Below are 23,085 nucleotides of genomic sequence, written 5' to 3'. Positions count from 1 at the left end.
TAGAGTGTAAGAAAATATATTTCACTTCAATCACTTTACACCTATAACTCCCACGTATAATCACTCGCTCCCTGTAGCCATTCATTGGATTCATGATTCTTCAGAGCTGACATTTTTGCATATTTGTATTATATATGTACAGATTGAAAAGTAATTACAAATTACAAACAGAATCTTCATACAATTTAGAGAATTCATATGTGGTAGAGATTAAGATTTAAAATTTACCCTAGAATATTCTTTCAAAGGGTTTTTCCCATCAGAATATATTATTTTTTAAAAAGGATAATCTTTACGGTTTATGGCATGTCATAATTACCATGCCACACTGTGCACCTAAAGGTTGTATACTCGACATAATACAATATGTAATATGTCAATATAAAATAAATCACTGTATGAAAACGTATTTCTATTGTCCAATTACATAGTTGTTATTTAGGACTTAAGATTTTTTTTATAATTTTATAATAGGACTATTTTAATGCCACACTTTCTCAAGCATTTTCTTAACATTTGCTCCACTGAGATGGCAAAAGGGTATAAGATTGTCCACAATCAGAAGAATAAAATCATATATTGAGAACTGTAGGTTATGAAGCTGGCGCCTTTCTACAAAAGCAACATGGCTTGCTGCATTAGGCATCACTTAATGGAGTGTGTTAGTAATCCAATCATTATTGGGGATTTAAAGGACATCTATCACCGTTTTCACAGTGGTAGACTGTTCTATAACGCACCCTCAGCAGATGACTGAGCCTTTTTTAGCTTCCTCCAGGGCCTCCGACAGGGAGGGGTTCATAACAATGAAGCGGGGCGTCCATAAATTATGTATCGGAGGAGCCAGGAGGTGCTCTGCCAATGGGACTCTGAACGCCTCCGGCTCATTTGAATATTTTTATGACCTTCTTTTTTGGCTCTGATGGAGGCCCTGGAAGAAGCTAAAAAAGGCTCAGTCATCCACTGCAGGTAACGCGGATGCGCTATAGGACAGTCTACCACCAAGAAAATGGTGATGTCCTTTAAATACATATAAAGCAATAGTTAGTGGAGAGTTGTGATACATAGGAGCAAACACTATCTATTGCATGATTTAAATGAACAATATATGGGACCTTGGGTCTTTAAAAGAAATTGTTCAGAATACTAAACATTTAGATTTACAGAACATACACATATGTACTTTTAAAGCGAATCTGTAAGCATTTTTGAGCTTACAAAGCTGCCGACAGTGTTAGGTAAGAGCCCTGGAGATAGGTGTAGTTACTCAGGGGTGGATGAACTCAAAGTTCAGCTAAACACCTGGAAGTCCTATAGCATCTAATAACAGACAAAAGGGATGCTACCTTACACTGTCTGCAGCTTTGTATGGTCACAAGTGCTGTCAGATATATTTTAAAGGAATCCTGTAGGGCACATCTAACTGCCCAAACCAAAGTCCTACCTCATTTACTGTAGTGATAATAATAAAAATAGCGATGAAGCATGCTTGAAAATGACTTTATTGATAAGGTGAAACGTTGCATGTTTTTCATGGTGGAATAAAGCCAATACCTTTTCACTATACGGAGTACTGCTTCATCGCTATTTTTACTACTACGGTGGGTTGTGTCTGAACCCGTTTGGAAGATTTTTGCACCCGTCTCTGTCTTTTGCTCGGTGCTGCTCCACAAGAGGATTTTTGCCATTTACTGTAGTGAGTTGCTCTGCATGATGATATTGAAATGAGTCAGCGGCTCCTGTGAATAATAAAATGAATCCCCCTACTCTGCATTGTAATCCTGCTAATTGAGTCGGCTGGGCGTTCCAGAGCTCATCTGAGTCAGTGTGCAACACCCCCTTCCTCCTCTGAATATGTAATTCAGACCCCTTTTGTGCTGCAGTTTAGCAGGAGGTGTGTGCAGGGGATGTGTTTACCGAGGAGGAAGGGGGTGTAGCAGCCCGACTCAGATCAGCTCAGGAAAACCCAGCTGACTCAATTCACAGGATTATAATGTTGTGTGTGTGGGGGGTTATTTGGGTCGAATTGATGAGGATTTTATTGGTATTTTGACAACACGTTTCAACTCCGTAACGGCGTCTTCATCAGGTCAGAAACTGCAGGGGGATCCTGCCGGGTGACTGGCAGAACTGTGCTGGCTGTTCAACCCGCGCCAGTGCCAGCACACAGCCGTCCCAGCACCAGCCAGCAAAGTTCTGCCAGTCACCCCGCAGGATCCCCCTGAGTCTCTGACCTGATGAAGACACCGTTACGGCGTTGAAACGCGTTGTCAAAATATCAATAAAATCCTCATCACTTTAATCTGGACGTAGCGTGTCTATCAATTCGACCCCGCATTTTTTCCTTTCTTGCCTTCAGTAAATGAGGTAGGACCTTTGGATTTGGGGGGCTAGATGTGCCCGACAGGTAACCTTTAAGTGTATGACTACATGCACAAGCCATTTTATTAACAAGGAAAAAACTAAAGTGATAAACATACAGGTCCTGTATCAGAGGTAGAAATCCATTCAACCAGAGAATGTTACTACCTTTTAGAGAAGATTGTCACTATGAGACAATTAAACCATTACTGTAATAAAAGTAATAAAATGTAGGGCCTCTCTGCCATTTTTACTAGAAGAAAAAGGAAAGTTTAGAGCAGCACAGCAACTCCGGTGGGTGCAAGTCCATAAGTCCCCAGGCAGGGGGACTGCAATATAAGGTTTAGGAAGAGGCAGCACTCCAAAAGGTAGTTTCAAAAAAGTGGGGTGTCTTTATTCCATGAGCGACGTTTCAGCTCCTTACGAGCCTTTTTCAAGCTTGAAAAAGGCTCGTAAGGAGCTGAAACGTCGCTCATGGAATAAAGACACCCCACTTTTTTGAAACTACCTTTTGGAGTGCTGCCTCTTCCTAAACCTGCCATTTTTACTAGATATAGCACCAGACACAGCCATTGACAAAAGTGACACTGTATATAACCCTTTTTTCTAATGTTGTAAAAGTTCTCACAGGATATTTTGTTTCTGTAAAAGAGGTTGTCCGGGATCACACACCTTGGCTTGTGCACAAAAGATTGATATGTCTACAGCCATATAAATCAGAAAGTATTCATTACACCAAACAGACTGGCCACTTTGGAAGGAGAACTTGATTCCTGATTTTTGCAGGATTTCATTTCTTCATGATACTGCTGAGAACAATTAGATGAGAGACCTTCTTATGAGCGGAAAGTCCATTACTTACATTATGGATAATGCACTGGATGAGCTACAGCTCATCACTAATCTATATATTTAAACGGAGAACCTTACTTCAAATCTCTAAATCTGATTTATCTAAAGGATTGGAATATAATGAATACAGATGACACATAATCCTCCCCTTATCAGTTCCCAGTTTCCTAATTCAATCCATTTTCTTGCACAGGTAACAGTTTCTCAGCAATTCCAGTCAGTCCATTTATCACCAGGGCATCCACAAGTCTCTGTAATGTGCCTTTCTTTCCTTCACAATCAATAAAACGTTGCAGCATCTGGTAGGCTTGTTCATACAGGCTTTCTCTGCCATATTCATATGCCAGGGTATCTATGGCTGGATCTTCTAAAGCAGGGCAGTTCTGCTTCAATGTCCTGCCCACCTTTTTCCAAGATGTTCCAACCAACTTGGCAAAGGTCTGGTGATGTTCAGAGGTTAGAGGCCTGTCAACTGAATAAGACCATTTGATTAGAAACATAAAAACATAAAACTATTGTAGTTTTGATATTTTCAGATGATACTAAGCTCTGTAAAGTAATTAATGCTGGGGCGGATAGTATAATATTACAGAGGGATTTGTGCAAGCTGAGTTCTGGGGCTGAGAAATGGATGATGAAGTTTAATATGTAGAAGAAAGAGAAAATGTGTAAAATGGGCAGTAAACTAAATACCGTACATGTTGGAGTGGATGCTGGGCAGCACTCTCTGCAGGTTGGTCTTGTTCATCTTTCAATAATGTCATGTATATTTGAATGCACTGCCCCGACACTGATTACTCAATATGGCATATTAGTATAACAATGTAACAGTGGAAGTGCTAACGGTGTAATACAGGTGTCTATCTGTATTATCAAAAATGGAAAAATCTAGTGAAATGTACACCAAGCACCAATTCACCCTGTACTTCAAAGTTTATATATTAAAAATTATTTTAATAAAACTGAGATCACAGAGTGGTAGAATAAGTATTATAAAAAGTATTATAGATCTCTATATAAATCTCTATATAAACAGAAAAATAAAACACACATAGAATATACATAAATTATAAAAATCGTACATACAAAAGCATAAAATGATTCTCGAGTAAATAGCCTAAACATGTTATTTGTTATTTTTGTTATAACATAGACATGTTATTTGTTATTTCAACACATTTATGAGATCTCAGGCTGGGTAAATAAGGTAGCGTGGCACTAAGAGGGCCCTCGTGCTCACGCTTACCAGTAAAAATGTATATATTACGTATCGTACATTAATCCGTATTATCCGCATATTTGTATTCATAGTCACTATTTGCAAATGTTAAACATGGAAGTGGTGAGCTGTCTATTTTTGCTCTGTTTTTGGTGCAATACTATCTGCAGTACATAAAAACAGTACAGTGATAGTCATCCAATGAATACAAGTATGTAGGCTCAGTCTTTATCTCTTCAGTGTACTGCCTATTGTATCCTTTTCTTTGTTTTCTACCCAGACATGTTTTATTACATGTCTGTATGTCATTCCATTTAAAGATTAAATGGCAGTTCCCTCTTCTTTTGTCTTGTTTGGGTCTGTATTATTGAAGAGGTTGGGATAGTAGATATTTGAGATGAAAAAATACACAAGTAATTTTGACATTTTACAGGTTAATAATAATGCTTTTTTACAAATTTCTTATTACGGGAATGAATGAATTATGATAAATTATCAAATTTAAGATTAATCTGTTTAGAAGAAGGATGGCTAAGGCCCGTTACCCTTAAGCAAGTTTATTCTAACAAACTCACTACGTGTGAGTATAGAATTTATTTCACCCAACCTAGAACTGCTGAACTCAACTCATGTGCTGCATTCAGTTGAGTAGTTCTATGTTTGGGGTGCGAGAAAGCTTGCTGTACAAAAATTTCTTGTGTATAATGGGCAATAATGTGACATTATTACAGTGTACAGATATCTAAGTGGCCATTGGAGTTTCAAAATTTTTTGCTGTAATGGGTCCAAGCTTCATTATAGACACTTTACATCTAATCATTGCAGCCTGGGACTAAAGTAAAGCATCCAGGGACCCTAACCAAAGGTCTCAGTGGGCAGAGGGGTCCGTCTGTAAGTCGGGTATCCTAAAGTAGGGGACCACAAAAATACAGAGATATAGTTGACCGCTCACCTTTGATTGTCATTCACTGTGCTGGCTGCTACTCGGGGACCACGAGTACCGGGACGGAATCTGAATAGAAGAAATCGCATGCCGCACCAGGTGTAGATAAAAGCGTAATTCTATAATTCCAATTTTCAGATAAAAATAGTAACAAAAGTACAAGAAAAACTGCAGCAGTGCGTCCTGATTGACAAAAGAGTACCAAAAAATGTATGGCAGTGTAGCCTGCAGTTTTTCTTGTACTTTTGTTACTATTTTTATCTGAAAATTGGAATTACGCTTTTATCTACACCTGGTGCGGCATGCGATTTCTTCTATTCAAAGTAGGGGACCGCCTGTAATCCAAAAATGGCTAGCCATGGTATCCTCTAAGATAAAACACAGAAGAGGCAGCACACTATTCTATACATCTATATCTATATCTATTTACTTAAATAGCACTAAAAGGCAACACTCCAACCATAGTTGAGGTAGATTAATGTATTCACCTATGCACTAACTACATCTGAGCTGTTCCATACATATAGAACAGCTGAACTTTGCTGACAATAAAGTTATAGTATTCTCCCATAACACGTCTGCATGCATCAGCTGCCGATGGCTATGCATGGTTGAGTAATGTCTCAGGACTGAAACTTTTCTACATGGAATAAAGCACTAAGGGGGACATTAATCATAGTTTGTTAGACTGTTTTGAGCGTCTTTTAGCGCAAAAATCTGGCGCATCTCGTTAATTAGGCGCATTTATGCGCCATTTTCTGGCGCACGGCAAAGTTCGGCACTTAGTTGTTTTGAGTCCCTGCGCCTTATCTGACATAGTGAGAGCCTCCTATACAGATGTTTGCACGGGATCTATCACAAATTTGCGCCTAAAAAGGCACAAAATAGGCGCAGAAAATGCACCTCCTCTGAGCAGGTGCACTTCCAAAAAACTTCCCTTTTCATTACTAAAAACATACATTTTAGGTTCTCAAATGAAGAATAACCTCTATGCAACATGGAAAATACTTCGGAGCAGTTTTAAAATGTAAAATTTCTCCAGTAACGACTTCATCATTGTCTAGGGGATCATCTCTGGGAGTGATTATTGTCTTATTGTACAGATCTGAGAATATTATCAGTCTCCATTTCATGTAAATTATAATAAAAAAAGGCAAAGACTCATTTCAGCAAGAATTTTTTTTTTTTTTTATCATATCTGTAACTTTTAGTCCCTGCAGTTACATCACAATGATAGGTTTTGTGCAGAGATGAAGCCCTGAACGTTCTGTCACATTTTCTCAGTCTCTTTTCATTATTGCTCACAAATGAGATCTAACAATTGCGCCAAATTTGGCGCTAATTTAGGCGCAAATGAATCGGACCTGAGACAATTCCAAAGTGCGTTTACTAAGGCAGAACTAGATCCATCATAGATCAGGAGCCAAAAAGAAGAGCAAACCAGGCGCAAAAATAGGCGAACCTGAGACCCACTATGATTAATGTCCCCTTAAGTGATTTCCATCTCACTTTTTCAGTGCAGCTCTGGACCTATTTGGAAAGATTGGCCAATTTGTAGCAGCTTGCACCAGAACATCTCTTATTTTATACCCTGTGCTGCATTGTATTATGAGATAGATAGATAGATAAATAGATAGATGGTAGAACAAGAACCATATAACTTACTAAATTCTTGACCTTGGAACTGGAAAGTGCTTCCCTCAGTGGAGATTGAGCGGAGGGTGTGTGGAGGAGAGACCGGGCTGACACCCTGAGGAAGGGAGGAAGGAGCTACATTGCTGTTTAGTGGAAGTGGTAATGTCCCTAATGAGACATTCATAAAACGTCTATCCAGATCGGCAAGTTCATCATCCTTCTGATAACTAGGCTGAAACAGAAGATAGAAAGATTTAGAATGACTTTATATCCTCAAAGACAATGGGGCACATTTACTTACCCTTCCCGTCGCGATCCCCGAGGTGCGTTGTCCGACGACGATTCGGAGCTGCTGCGATTCACTAAGATCGTGCGTCCCATTTCATGCATATGTCGCTTTGCCGCTCAGGTCCGCCGGAGTTCACCATCTTCTTCCCAGTGCATGTAAGTGCATGGCTTGCGACACAATTTTGAATGTTAAATTCTGTGATTAGTCCGAATCAGTCGGGTTGTCCGATGGCCACGCCCCCCGATTTGTGTTGCATGAAAGTCGGTGCGATTGCGCCAAAATCCAATCGCGTGTGCCAAAAACCCCAGTTAAATGTGGCACAAAACGGAAAAAGTCAGGAAACCTGATGAAAATGCGGTCCGCGGACCTTCAGTAAATGTGCCCCAGTGATTAATTCATTTGTTTACAAAATAATTCTGTTAATTTTCACCACAAAACCTGTCTAAATGCTTTGTGCCACATTTATCAAGAGTTTGAAACAAATTTAAGCCCTTCTATGGCTAGTATGATAAATGAATAAGGCAGCTGAAAGGGGCATGGCTTAAAGGGGTTGCCCGAGAGTGTAAAAAAAACATTGGTGGCCAGGTGGGGGCTAGTTAACTTACCTCCACAGTCCTTCTCGGCGTCCTGCGCTGCCATCTCTCTTGTGCCCCATGCAAACAATCAGAGGCACAGAAGCCGCTCTGCGTTCAGCAGAGCACCACAGGATAATTTGCATGCCTTAGAAACTTTTTTGCAAAAATCCGGTCATGGAAAGATATAAAAAATGAAGCTTGGGACACACGGGGACGAGACGGGGAGGTAAGTAATAGTCATCTACCATCAGGTAATCTGCTGGTAGATATCCTTTAATAGTTTATGCCACTAATGTTTTACAGAGACTACACCTTGATATTTCATTGACATTGTTCAGGTATGAACTGTACCTTCACAGAGGAAATATACTGCAGACATTTCTCCTCTTCGTCTAGCTGGGTGTCAAGCTTCTCTGCGTCCACTCGTAGCTCAAGAGACACTTGCAGAGACTCCAATTTTAAGCACTGTCCGAGTTGATTCTGTATATGCTGATGAACCATCTTTGCTCTGTAACCCTGAAGAAATCTTTTGCAGGCCACTTGTCCACAGAATTTCAGGTGAAGGATCAGTTGTTGGTCACTTTTTAAAATTTTGAGGATCTCAATAAAATTTGGGGGTCCTCCAGAGAATTCTGAAAATCAAAGACAAAGGAAATACTGAGTATTAGAAAGTCTTATTAAAAGGTGAACATTAAAACTGTAAAACATGCAGACCAAAAGCAGATATGTCAAATATGTACAGGTATCTTCCTTTGTCCATGCTGTAAGACCAATGAATCAATGAATTTTACTTTCTTTGGCAGTGTGAACAGTTGTTAAGTTTCTGGGCTGCTAACTGTATTCACCACTCCCATCTCTCTGTAGCCTTGCTCTGGATCAGCGATGGAGCAGTCTCGCTCTGACTGCTGGAACTTTGAGTTCTGGCTGCTCATAAAGATCCTGTGTCCATCTCTATATCATGAGAGAGTGAGACTCAGCTGTTTGGATTTCTGGTTATCCGATCTTGGCTTTCGTTTTTGTGACTATCACCGATTCTGTACTGTTTCGATATCTCTGTTGTGACCTGGATTGTTGACACAAGGCAAGCACATAGGGCTATTGGAGGGATGGAGCTTAGGGCTCACTGTCCTGTCTTGCTTGTCCTCCCTGAATCCAGTTCCTCCATAATACTGTTCCAATATCTCTTGTTGACACTCACCTACTAATGTAGTCTGCGTCCTTCTGCACACAATTAGTCTTTAATGGGATTTTAACATTCCAAGATCATCCTTGGGGAGACCATTAGGAAACATTCACATGTTGATGTGACAAATAACCGTCTTTGTTAGAAAATAAAGTGATGTACAGGAATTGTCTAGATAAGTTCAGCCAAATCTTGGGCACTTGGTGTGACTCGGGTGAGACACACTATTCTCCTCATAGACTTAGGGCAATACTTGCGGAAGAACAATCTGCAGGTTGACAATGTCTATCCCGTCACTGATAAGTTACTTGGGCATGAAGCGAAAGGTATGGGCTCACTACACCCCGGACCCTGGGGAATAGATCAGGGGCACTCAGGCTAGAGCTCACTGAAGGGGCTCAAACCTTATTAACTAAACGGCCATAATATAAGGATACTTTAACGGCACCTACAAATCCAGAGTTACCAGAATCACCGGCAAGTAATGTTTTATTTGCATTGTAATGTTCATCTGGTTGCATTGTACTATGACATGGTGTATACCGATGATACTACTGTAACACAATAAACCACAGCTATGGAGACACACATGCTGTAGGGTAGGCGGGTGGTAGAATGATTGAGCAACTACTGGAAGAAAGTGTTTCAATTACTGTTACAATCCTTTTCTTTTTGTGTACCAATAATTGTGTATAATGCAGCTGTACATTCATTTCATGATTCTGTTCAATAAAGCAGTTTAAAAAAAAAAAAATTGATGTATAATTGTGTGCAATAAAAACAAACCTAATCTGAAAACCATTACTTTTTTTTCCTCCTTAAAACTTGTTTTTTAAGAGAATAGTAAATATTTTTATTTCCACATTTTTGGGTACCTAAAGCTATTCTTCTCTTAGTTTCATTTTTAACTTAAGAAGGCATTTTTCAAATGAATATTTTGCCTTTCTCTCTATTTCTTAAGGATTTTCTAAACATAGTTTCCTTTTTACCTAGCTTCACTTGGTGATGTGAACTTCTAAGACAGGCCCGGCGTCAGCACCCGGCTGACCTGGGCAAGTGTCGGGGCCCCGGAGCTCCAAAGGGGCCCACCACAATCTATTACTTGCCCGCAGGTCGGTCCGGCGGACCGGGCCAGTGGGCGGAGAGATAGTGAGACGGGCCCCCTGCCCTACCCCACCCACCTCAGACTTGGCCCGCCCGCCCTGCCCAACCCACCTCTCCTGTGACGCGGCGCGTCCTGGGCCTCACGTCAGGCCCGGCCTGCGCGCTTCGCGTCCCGCCAGGCCGCACACCTCGAGTCCCGCCGTCCTGGCACCTCACAGCTCTGTCCACCTTCTTCCTGATCCAGCCACCAGGTTCTGACCGAACGACTTCCAGCTGGGGTAAGTATAATTGCTACATATGTAAATGCATGTATTTGTGTTTATATGTGTTTTTTTGTGTATTTATGCTGTATATCTGTGTGTATTTGTTGTGTATACTGGATGTGTGTATATATGCTGTATATCTGTGCGTATGTGCTGTATATACCGGATGTGTGTGTATATATGCTGTATATCTGTGCGTATGTGCTGTTAATACTGGATGCGTGTGTATATATGCTGTATATCTGTGCGTATGTGCTGTATATACTGGATGCGTGTGTATATATGCTGTATATCTGTGCGTATGTGCTGTATATACTGGATGCGTGTGTATATATGCTGTATATCTGTGCGTATGTGCTGTATATACTGGATGCGTGTGTATATGTGCTGTTAATACTGGATGCGTGTGTATATATGCTGTATATCTGTGCCTATATGCTGTATATACTGGATGCGTGTGTATATATGCTGTATATCTGCGTATTTGTTGTGTATACTGGATGCGTGTGTATATATGCTATTTGTCTGCGTATGTGTTGTATATACTGGATGCATGTGTATATCTGCGTATGTGCTGTGTGTATATATTGGATGTGTATGTATATATGCTGTATATATGGGATTCGTGCATGTATATACTGTACATACTGGATGCATGTGTGTATATATGCTGTACATACAGGATGCGTGTGTGTATTAATGCTGTATATCTGTGTGAATGTTGTAAATTTGATATATACTGTATGTGTGTATAAATCTGTAGACACGTGAATGAGTGTAAAAATGATTGATTGTGTAAAAACATGCATGTGTTTTTAAGGAAATGGTCTGCTATGGAGCCCATTACGCTCCTGATCAGAAAATTGAATTACATCAGCGACAGCATCCTTGTTGCCGATGTAATTGAAATATGATTGTTTTTTTACTGTGTCTGAGCTCAGCTGGCAGGGTCATGCCGCCACATGAGTTCACTGTTAAGGGGCCCACTGAGGCTCTATCGCCCAGGGGCCCACTGAAACCTGGAGCCGGCCCTGTTCTAAGAGCTTGATCACTCACTGACAGATCATTAGGTCATGCATCCTATTAGGCATACAGTCGTCCATAGGCTACCAAGTTAAAAATAAAATGTATGCTGCCTGGGATGTGTTTTTTGTATTTTTTCTCTACCCCAAAACAGTTATTTCTGAAAGGATCTTCAAATTTCTTGCCAATAGAGGTGCTGATATTGGGATGTACACTCACTGGCCACTTTATTAGGTACACCTGTCCAACTGCTCGTTAACACTTAATTTCTAATCAGCCAATCACATGGCGGCAACGCAGTGCATTTAGGCATGTAGACATGGTCAAGACAATCTCCTGCAGTTCAAACCGAGCATCAGTATGGGGAAGAAAGGTGATTTGAGTGCCTTTGAACGTGGCATGGTGGTTGGTGCCAGAAGGGCTGGTCTGAGTATTTCAGAAACTGCTGATCTACTGGGATTTTCACGCACAACCATCTCTAGGGTTTACAGAGAATGGTCCGAAAAAGAAAAAACATCCAGTGAGCGGCAGTTCTGTGGGCGGAAATGCCTTGTTGATGCCAGAGGTCAGAGGAGAATAGGCAGACTGGTTCGAGCCGATAGAAAGGCAACAGTGACTCAAATCGCCACCCGTTACAACCAAGGTAGGCAGAAGAGCATCTCTGAACGCACAGTACGTCGAACTTTGAGGCAGATGGGCTACAGCAGCAGAAGACCACACCGGGTGCCACTCCTTTCAGCTAAGAACAGGAAACTGAGGCTGCAATTTGCTCAAGCTCATCGATATTGGACAGTAGAAGATTGGAAAAACGTTGCCTGGTCTGACGAGTCTCGATTTCTGCTGCGACATTCGGATGGTAGGGTCAGAATTTGGCGTCAACAACATGAAAGCATGGATCCATCCTGCCTTGCATTAACGGTTCAGGCTGGTGGTGGTGTCATGGTGTGGGGAATATTTTCTTGGCACTCTTTGGGCCCCTTGGTACCAATTGAGCATCGTTGCAATGCCACAGCCTACCTGAGTATTGTTGCTGATCATGTCCATCCCTTTATGACCACAATGTACCCAACATCTGATGGCTACTTTCAGCAGGATAATGCGCCATGTCATAAAGCTGGAATCATCTCAGACTGGTTTCTTGAACATGACAATGAGTTCACTGTACTCAAATGGCCTCCACAGTCACCAGATCTCAATCCAATAGAGCATCTTTGGGATGTGGTGGAACAGGAGATCCGCATCATGGATGTGCAGCCGACAAATCTGCGGCAACTGTGTGATGCCATCATGTCAATATGGACCAAAATCTCTGAGGAATGCTTCCAGCACCTTGTTGAATCTATGCCACGAAGAATTGAGGCAGTTCTGAAGGCAAAAGGGGGTCCAACCCGTTACTAGCATGGTGTACCTAATAAAGTGGCCGGTGAGTGTATGCACTCAACATATCTTATAGTCATATATGTGAAATTAATAAACACTGATAGACCTTATTCCTGGGCTAACTAAGCTATGTAATAATAAGGAAAATATTGTGACTCACCATAACGAGTGAAGAAATGCGTATGGAGGGACGGGAGCACATTTGAATATTTTTGCTAGTAGGGCATTCTAGCAAACATATTGAGGGACAACATGGGTACTGTCCCTTTGATGGGATGACAGGGACATCTGTAGTATTAGGGCTCGATGTCAACATAGGACCTCATATGCACCCTCAAACCCTGAAATTCTACTCAGTAAGACTGTTCCCTTTTTTATCTAATCAATTTTGTGTGTAATATAATAATGATTTCTATATGTGGTAAATGAACTAAAAATGTTTTTAAAATATAAATAGTAAAAGTTAAGTTATATAGTCGGTACCCTGCTTCTTTGATGATAGAGGCATTATGTAGTCTTAGAATTTTTTTTAAAGGAAGCCTAACAAAAAACAAACTAAAGATAAGGTTCTCTTCATCGTTGTTCTTCTTTAATCTTGACACTTAGGGATCGCCTGGAAAAAAGACATAATTAGCAAGTCGGAGTGTGTGGACCAGATGACCGGCACTCCGGGCTGCTAAGTGTCCACATCTCCAGCGTGAATTCACATCTTGTCCGTGCGCTCCAGCCTGCTAATTATTCCTAAGTGTCAAGATTTAAGAAAACTACAGCCGGAATAGGGATGAAGAAGAGCGTAGGCAAGTATGTTTAGTTTCTTTTTTTGTGAAATGTACTGGTAATTTTCCTTTAGGTTACAATATTGGATGTTACCCAGTTGGTTTTTATTAGTCACTGTATCATGGTGTTATCCAGTAACTTTATAGCAAAGTTGTGTAAGCATATGATATGGATATTATACAGTCATGGAATGGTGATTTTGTTGGAGTATGGGATGTTCCTTTTTTTTTACATTTTTGTGGTGTTATCTGCTCTTTGTAGTTATCTTTTTTGAGAGTAGGGCTAATCTAGGAATATATACTTTACATTTTGATACAGCAGTATGTGCTCTCTAGGACACTTATTGGGCACAGTTTTCACTCCGCTGTACACCAGGATCTAGCAGTGACATACCAAGGTAGGAATACCAAGTGTGAATGCAAATAACTGTATCAATCATGCCACCAGCTGATGATACATTATTAAAGGGGTATTATTGACTGGACATTTACATTTAATTAAAATCATGCTATATATGGAGAATAGCTCCCATCCCATGCATGAGACTGTGGTGGCTTGGGGAGCACCTTCAGTTACCGACTGCTTCACCCCAAGTAGGAGAGGGAACATTATCATTAATCATTCCTCCCTGCTGCAATCAGGCTGCTCAACAAACAAGGCCCAAATAGAAGTAACCTGTGCTCAGCACCTAATCAGACCCTGCAGGTCCCATCCACAGACTGAATACCAAACTGCCGATCATTGCTCGTCTTCTTTTTATGTCTTTTTACCCCTTTTTTCTTCTTTTTGTTCATGTATCCCTATTATTATTGTTCTGTCAGTGTTTGTACTGTAGGCTCTGCTGCAACATTAGGAATTTCCCCACTGTGGGACCAATAAAGGATTATCTTATCTTATCTTTGTATGATACTTATACTACTTTAGTTTTTAGGTAAACAGATGTAAATCTTTAACATATTCAAAAACATTGAAGTCACCACTGGGGACAAAGGATACCTTTCTGTAATTGCTCAGATTGTTAGGGTCTAGGGTACGTGTGCAGAGGTTTATGAACTGTAGGTTGTAGCAGTGGTCTGTAAAGGCGGAAGTTCTATTATAGAGCGTAGGGTCAGTTGCAGGATGTGAAGGGATCCCTTGCCGACATGCACTGGCACTTGTGTGCCAGGGGGACATTAAAAAAGTTCTTTTTTTGTGATTTTGGCTTGCTTGATTTATGTCATAGGATGATATATCTGGCATATGAGCAAGTTTTTTGCTACTTTTAATTAAAAAAAAATTGTGAAAAAGTCGCAAGTGTTTGAGCAACCCTATACAAGAGACTTTTCCAGACTACATTTGGATTCTTAAGATGTATCAGCTGCAACTTTGCAAAATGACTGTAAGAAATGCAGATTGTGATGAATTGTGATGAATGCCGCACATTGTACTTCCTCAAGCAACATGATACCAAAATGTTATTGTTCCAGTAGGTTGAGAAATACTGTATATGAATAAATATGAGCTATTAAATGTTATTTTTTATCAATGTATTATTTATTGGTCACTTTGCTGATATTGCATGCAGGCTAAACGCCCTATGCTGTGTGAGCTTTATATGACTCAACTGCTTATATTTAATAATTCTTACCTGAAATGACATTCCTTAGGGCATTGTACACCATGGATTTGTAGTTGTCATACTGGTCAGAAAGAGAGGTAGAACTGGACTGGATAAAGAGGTAAACACTCCCAATCCAATCACAGGATGTCATCTTTAGGCCTACAAAACAAACAACCATTGTTTTAAAGAAAAACAATATGTTCCCCTTTGAAATATCTCAATTAAAACCACTGAAATTTAAACCAAGTAATGACTATGAAATTTTGTTAAAACTAAGATACCGTAAATGAACATAAGACAGGGAATGCCTGCCAATGGGTATACAAAAAGAAGATAACAGCAAGGCCAAAAAGAAAGTTAAAGGGGTATTCTCATTTATGCAAATAAATGTTATTGTTTGCATAATTAAAAAATATACATTTTTCCAATATACTTTCTGTATCAATTCTGCACAGTTTGATGATAATGAAATGAGTCAGCGGCTCCTGTGAATTATAAAATGCCCCCCTACTCTGCATTGTAATCCTGAAGTCCTGTGTTCCTGAGCTGAGTCAGGCTACTACACCCCCTTCCCCTCTGTCCTCTTGTAACATTCCCTATCACACACGCCTCCTGCACATATCATTCATAACCCTTTCTGTGATGCTGCTTACAAGGAGGAAGAAGGGGGTGTTACAACCTGACTCAAGACAGGAACACTCGGCTGACTTATTTGTGGACCTTTGTTTTGGAGGGTTAGATGTGCCTGCCAGGTTTCCTTAAACCCCTTCCCTCTCTGCATCCGATATATCGGACACTGATTGCAGCGACTTAGCACTCAGTGTCCGAAATATCGATCGCAGAACCGGTGCCGGTTCAGCTCAAGATCTAAACCGAACCGGCATTGGGAAACACGCCCCAAAACATATAAAGAGACACATAACGCAAAAAAAAGTCTAAATCATAACACAAACCCCACATATATAGTATAAACATGTCCGTAACAACCTGTAGAATAACAATAAATAATTGTTGAACCCGCACGATAAACGCCGTAAAAAAAACTGTTATAAACCCTCCAAAAATTATGATTTTTACCTATTCGATCCCACAAAAAAATGCTATAAAAAGTGATCAAAAAACAAATGTACTCCCAAAAGTACAACATGTCCTGCAAAAAACAAGCCATCAACCAGCTCTGTAGCCACAAAAGTAACGTTATGTTATGCCACTTGGAAGATGGCAATACAAAAATTATAGATTTTTCCAACATTAGGGTTTTATTTGACATATTTAGTAAAACGTAAGAAAAAATATTCATGTATGGTATCCCCGTAATCGTATCGACCCGTAAAACATAATTATTAGGCTATATGGTGAACACCAAAAAAAAAAGTTAAAAATCCAGTACAGAATTGATTTTATAGCCTACAAAAGGGGCCAATGAGGAAACTAAAATCCTTGCAGCTGCAGGGTACTCCCTCCCTTCTGCGCCTCGCTGGGCGCCCATAAAACAAGTAACGGCCACATGTGGGGGGTCTCCGTACTCGGGAGAAATTATTGAACAAATTGTATGGTGGGTTTTCTCTTTTTATATTTTGGAAATGTGTAAATTTTAGGGCTAAATGAACGTATAACTGACACAATTTGAGCTTTCTAAATTTCACCTCCATTTTGATTCAATTACTATGAAGATCTCAAGGGGTTAACAATCTTCGTAAAAGCTGTTTCTGATAGCTTGAGGGGTGCAGATTTGAAAATGGGTTGATTATATAGGGGGTTTTGATGCTAAATATGTAAAATTGAATTCAAAACAGTATTTATCCCCAAAATAGTCAATTCTGAAAAAACAATATTCGATTTGTAAGCCGCGTGACATCAAAATAAATTATCCAGACATTTCAAAAATGATGAAAATGTAAAGTAGACATATGGGAAATGTTATTCAGAAATTTAGGTGGTATATCTATCTGCCTGAAAATGCAATGATTTCGGATTTCGAAATTGGCAAACTTTTCAAAAAATTCAGCAGTTTTTTCGTAAATAAACGCAAAACTTATCAGCCGTCATTTACCACTAAAATGAAGTACAACATGTGGGGAAAAAACAATCTCAGAATCACTTTGATAAGTAACAGTGTTCAAAAGTTATAACCATATAAAGCGACGCAGGTCAGAATCCAAAAAATCGGGCAACAAATGTGTCCAAAACAGAAATAATTTGCTTCATACTCATAAATGTAATAGATGAATATGTGAACAGCTCATCACTAAAACTGAAATAACAAAAAAATCTGATTTTCAGCTACAAATTTTTAGACAAACTGCAAGCAGACAACGTGGCGAACGCATTTGTCTTGATTAGCAGTTGACAGCCGGTACCACTATCATGCAACTTTGTGACAAACACAAATAGAAAATAAATCAATAAAACTAAAGACATGCAAACCTAAAATGTGTTCTGGTAGTGATTTATTTATCTAAAAGTGTAGTGAAGCCACACATTGTAATACTGTAATAAGTAGCAGCTTAGAAGGACAAAGTTCATAATGCTGTAGAATGAAGATGTTGTGGCAGAGCATTATGGGACTTTTACCAAAGCTAGAAGAACACAAACTTTCTATTTTACTTGCATACTGCTGAGACATTGGGACACATTTACTTACCCGGTCCCTGCGCGATCCACGCTGTGCGTTGTCCGGTGGAATACCCATCTTCCGCGATTCATGAAGATTGTGTCCCGATTTCCTACATGTGTCGCTTCCCCTATCAGGTCTGCCGGAGTTTACCTTCTTCCTCCCAATGGGGCAAATTTACTTACCCGGTCCATTCGCGTTCCAGCGGCGGCTTCTCCGCTCTGGATTCGGGTCCGGCCGGGATTTAATAAGGTAGTTCTTCCGCCGTCCACCAGGTGGCGCTGCTGCGCTGAAAGTAAACTCATCGCGCCGGAATGCACCGAGCTGGACCAGGTGAAGGTAAGCGGTCCTTATGCGACACATTTTCGGTTTTTAAATGCGGCGGTTTTTCCGAATACGTCGGGTTTTCGTTCGGCCACGCCCCCCGATTTCCGTCGCGCGCATGCCAGCACCGATGCGCCACAATCCGATCGCATGCGCCAAAATCCCGGGGCAATTTAAGTACAAGCGGCGCAAAACGGAAATATTCGGGTAACACGTCGGGAAAACGCGAATCGGGCCCTTAATAAATGACCCCCAATGTATGTGAGCCCCATTTTGTGAACAATGGGGCACAATTACTAAGGACTGTGGGGCAGATTTACTTACCAGGTCCATTCGCGATCCAGCGGCGCGTTCTCTGCGGTGGATTCGGGTCCGGCCGGGATTCACTAAGGTAGTTCCTCCGCCGACCACCAAATGTCGCTGCTGCGCTGAATTTCCCCGAGACCCGCTGGAATGCCATGAAATTCACCGGCCTATTCCTAGTGAAGGTAAGTGCAAGTTTCACAACATTTTTTTTTTTTTAAATGCGGCAGTTTTTCCGAATCCGTCGGGTTTTTGTTCGGCCACGCCCCGATTTCCGTCGCGTGCATTCCAGCGCCGATGCACCACAATCCGATCTGGGGCAATTCAGGGGAAATCGGCGCAAATCGGAAATATTCGGGTAACACGTTGGGAAAACGCAAATCGGGCCCTTAGTAAATGACCCCCTGTGTGCCAATTTTCTGTCAGACTTTGCACATTCCTTTTAGTGAAACCTATTGTTCTTCCTTTCGGAAAAAGGAAGGAAGAGTCCAAAAATATTAAACCAGTATTTGTCACTTAATTACAATAAAGAATTTAGATTTTTTGCTATTACTTGTCTTTTTCAGTGTAAATTTGTGCAATATTGTTGGAGTCTTCCTTCCTTTTTCTGAAAGGAAGAACAATAGGTTTCACTTATAAATTTCCAACAAGCCATATGGTACTAACATCATGTAGAACACAGGTTGCAGCGCACCAAAACGGTATAACATATATGTTATTATCTCTTTCCCTATTTTGGTTTGTTCAATCTTGTTAACATTCTTTTTAGTGAAAACTGCTTGCACAGGTATTTAAAGGACATCTACCACCACATTTAGGGATGGTAGACGGACCCCGAACGGATGCTCATTACCTTAGGGGTGATGGGGGACTTATTTCTAAACCGAAACATGCAGTTATAAACAAATAAGCCGGAAGCGCTAATCGCTCGGCTAGCTGAGTGCCTCCTGGCTCCATCTATATATATCCTGGACGCTGGCAAAGTCGTGCGTGTGTTTTTCTTGCGCAGCCGCACTTCTCTCTCACCAGCTGTGCAAGGAAGGTAGTTCCCGCGCATGCGCAAGAATAGCAGACAGCCGTTTGAAATCACTGGCTGCCTCCAGCACTTTCCGCTGTCGCTGAGGATGTATATAGATGAAGGGGTGTGCATAAATTATGTATAGAAGATGGCCCGGAGCATGCGAACAGGAGTCCACCATTACTCCTAAGGTAACGAGGATACTTTGGGGACAGTCTACCACCCATGATGTGGTGGTAGATGTCCTTTAAGTCCTTAAGTGCCTGCACCAGAATTATGTTGCACATGACCCTTTTGTGGCGCAGCTGCACTAGGCACCATGCAACACAAATTAGGGGGCGTTCCGATGCTCAGTTGGTCCGTGCACCAGATTTATCATGCAAATTCTGGTTCTGGCGAATTGTGCGGCACTCCCCATGTTAAGGTGCACCAAAAAAAAATTGTAAAACGGACACCAGAAATCCTGAATCTGGCGCCCTCTGCACACTACACAGGCAAACTGCATTTAAAGCAGGTTGCACTGTTGTTAGTAAATGTGCCCCAAAGCTTTCTGCTGAAGTTTAGGAAATAAGAAATTTTACAGCAGACAAGTACATCAAATGTCTGTTGTCGTCTATTCATACATTCAGCAAACATTGAACACTAGTGTTTGCAGGTGTATGCTGTGGAATCCTATACATGAAATGTAAAATTTTTTTGCAATTTAATTAAACAAGAAAAGAAACCTGATCACAAGACTGTCTCCTGCTAAGGTACCTCGGCTGCCACCGCAGCAAGTCCATCCAAGGTTTCTAAGAGAAAGTGGCTTCCATAATCCTTAAATGAAAGAAGTTTCACCTGCCGTAAACAATAAAATGATACAACTACATCATCCATACATTTTCTGTCCAGAGCACCAAAAAAGTGTGTCAGAGAACAAGGTGAGCAGCCTGCCCTGGGTGGGTTTCAGTAAGCAGCTGACACCAAACAATATTCTATTCACTTGCCCGACCCCACTTCACGTCAGTAGTACACACATTTCACTATGACTTTTTGCATTTTGTCCTAGTGGCTTATTGGAATAAATAAACATTCGAAAAATGAGAAGAGTCCATCATAGAATTGATGCGTCATCTGCGCGAACATCGGAGTTGAAAATTAATTTTGCCTCCGCCACTTTTCTAAAACAGAAGCTCACTGCTGAAGCATAGAATTCTGCTAGCCAAAACTTATTTCGGTCCACTCTTCGCCACTTTGACATTTTGAAAAAATGTATACAACACATATTAATTGTGTCAGAGTTTCCAGACCACCTAAATCACTCCCCTTTTCAGAAAATAATTGGAGGTCGCAGAAAATCTAATTTTTGCTGACAGCGCCTGCTAATAAATAGGTTGAAAAGGAGAACAGGTGCCACAAAACAGACGGACACACCATAGTAAATGTCCACCAATGTGTGTCATATACATATTTTTGGCAGAGAATAGTTTTAGAAAAGTGGCGGAGGTAAAATTAATTGGGAAATCCACTTCAATTCTACAACGGAATCTTTCCCATTTTTCCACTGTTTAACTAATCCGATCAGCCACTCACACAAAATGCTAAATAGTCATAGTGAAATGTGTGTACTACTGATGTGAAGTGGGGTCAGGCAAGTGAATATTGTTTGGAGTCAGCTGCTTACTGAAACCCGCCCGGGGCAGCCTGCTCAGCTTGTTCTCCTACAAGTGCACGCTTTTTTTGTCACTCTGGACAGAAATTAGTCCCAGGTTCAAAATAATGGTCTTAGAGCCAGAAATGTGTCTGCTGAGCACCACAAAAAGAAATAAACATCTTTATTGACAGCTGGTCGAAACGCTAGCCAGTGGAGATAAATATCCCCCAGCACATTAAGGGTTACTTTAAGTAGTAAACCAGCATACAAGGAAGTCTCAGATTAATACCTAGAAATCAGCCAGTGTCACCTCACGACCTAAATTAGCAAAGTATCTTGTAATTGAAACCACAGTCACTACTCACTAGCACTGCTGCACAGTATATATTATCTCCACAGCTTCCTTGTATAGTAAACACATCATAAACAGCAACTTACGTGCATGAAATGTAAAGGAATATTAACTGCTCATTTTCAGTCTAGAGCAGTGATGGCGAACCTTTTAGCGACCGAGTGCCCAAACTGCAACCCCAAACCCGCATTTATCGCGAGGTGCCAACCAAACTTAAAGCAGTATCTTATTGCTCCCTGTTCTTCAACGATGTTCAATCAAACTGGCCTCCTGAAAACACCAACACAGTAGAAAGTCGGGAAAATTTGCATAATTTCAACTTCTTTCCAGTGTCCCTCTGTACACAGAGAATTGTGGGGCAGCAGGAGGTCCTCCAAAGATAATTAGGCCCTGTTTACACATTCTCCCTCTTTCTACAATCCCAAGTAAGTCACTTTAAAATATGACAGAAAACAGCATCTTTGCTTCCAAGTTGTTTGGAACTGCAGGACGATTCTTTGAGTCTTGTCTGGTGAGCTTCATGCTGGGGCAATGGCCAGGGTGCCCACAGAAAGGGCTCGGAGTGCCGCCTCTGGCACCCGTGCCATAGGTTCGCCACCACTGGTCTAGAGGGATGGAATATGCCACTGATCAATCACCCATTATTATTTGCCACCGCAAGCCAATTCATAAACGTTATGTGTTAATTCATGTAAAGGTCATGTAGATGTTAGGGCTGTCTCACACAAAATTAAAGGTGCTGTATGGTGGCACGATCCCACAGGCTGCACACAGACCTGTGGACAGGAGTCATTGCATTTTATAGAAATATAATGCAAGGACGTTCCTTCGGCCGGCCGAACAGCTGTGCCGGAACTATAGTAACAACAGTTGCGGCACGGCTGTTCGGCTGGCAGGAGGAACTCCCTTGAATTATATTTCTATATCTAATATATAAAGCTGTGTGTGTGTATGTGTATGTGTGTGTATGTATGTATGTCCGCTAAAGAAACCTGCACGGTCGCGTTTGCAAATTTTACACAGTCGTTCTCTGTGACTCAGGCCAAAATTCCCACCCCACACTTATTATTACCCACCATATACAGGACCCATAGGGGCAGATTTATTAAGCTGTCTGAAAGTCAGAATATTTCTAGTTGCCCATGGCAACCAATCACAGCTCCCCTTTAAAATATTCATAAGCACTGGTAAAATGAAATCTTAGCTGTGATTGGTTGCCATGGGTAACTAGAAATATTCTGACTTTCAGACAGCTTGATAAATCTTCCCCATTGTCTGTGGCAGTTAGAAGCTGTGCCTTGATTGGTAGCTGTTATGCCACAGGTCATTGATATGAGCTCTGAGCTTTGATTGGTTACAATAGGCAATGAGTATAAGACAGCTGATGTGGATAGGATAGGGACAGAGAGACAGGCTGGGAGAGTGAGTGGCAGAGAGACAGACTGGGAGATTGAGTGACAGAGAGACAGGCTGGGAGAGTGAGTGACAGAGAGACAGGCTGGGAGAGTGAGGGACAAAGAGACAAGCTGGGAGAGTGAGTGAGTGACAGAGAGACATCCAGTGAGTGAGAGACAGACAGGAAGAGATATATATATATATATATTTATTTTGTTAACCAATTCTATATTGTTATAACT

At 41.0% G+C, this 23,085-nt stretch overlaps 1 protein-coding gene across 2 annotated transcripts in view; it reads right to left on the bottom strand.

Annotated features, from left to right (window-relative positions):
- Nucleotides 1-23,085, bottom strand: part of TRADD (TNFRSF1A associated via death domain) — a 30,465-nt gene continuing 7,380 nt past the window's right edge. For both annotated transcript variants that reach the window (XM_072117596.1, XM_072117597.1), the window contains exons 2-6: nucleotides 15,232-15,363; nucleotides 8,226-8,506; nucleotides 7,041-7,242; nucleotides 2,897-3,685; nucleotides 1-2,602 (exon numbers count right to left, since the gene is read on the bottom strand). In XM_072117596.1, the coding sequence (XP_071973697.1) occupies nucleotides 3,381-3,685; nucleotides 7,041-7,242; nucleotides 8,226-8,506; nucleotides 15,232-15,355 (912 nt within the window). In that variant the 5' untranslated portion in view covers nucleotides 15,356-15,363 and the 3' untranslated portion in view covers nucleotides 1-2,602; nucleotides 2,897-3,380. The remainder of the gene's footprint in view (nucleotides 2,603-2,896; nucleotides 3,686-7,040; nucleotides 7,243-8,225; nucleotides 8,507-15,231; nucleotides 15,364-23,085) is intronic.

This window comes from Engystomops pustulosus, chromosome 7 (assembly GCF_040894005.1).
Source record: "Engystomops pustulosus chromosome 7, aEngPut4.maternal, whole genome shotgun sequence".
Taxonomy (NCBI): domain Eukaryota; kingdom Metazoa; phylum Chordata; class Amphibia; order Anura; family Leptodactylidae; genus Engystomops; species Engystomops pustulosus.
The sequence above is the reverse complement of the archived record's forward strand: the minus strand, read 5'-3'. Positions and strand labels throughout refer to the sequence as shown.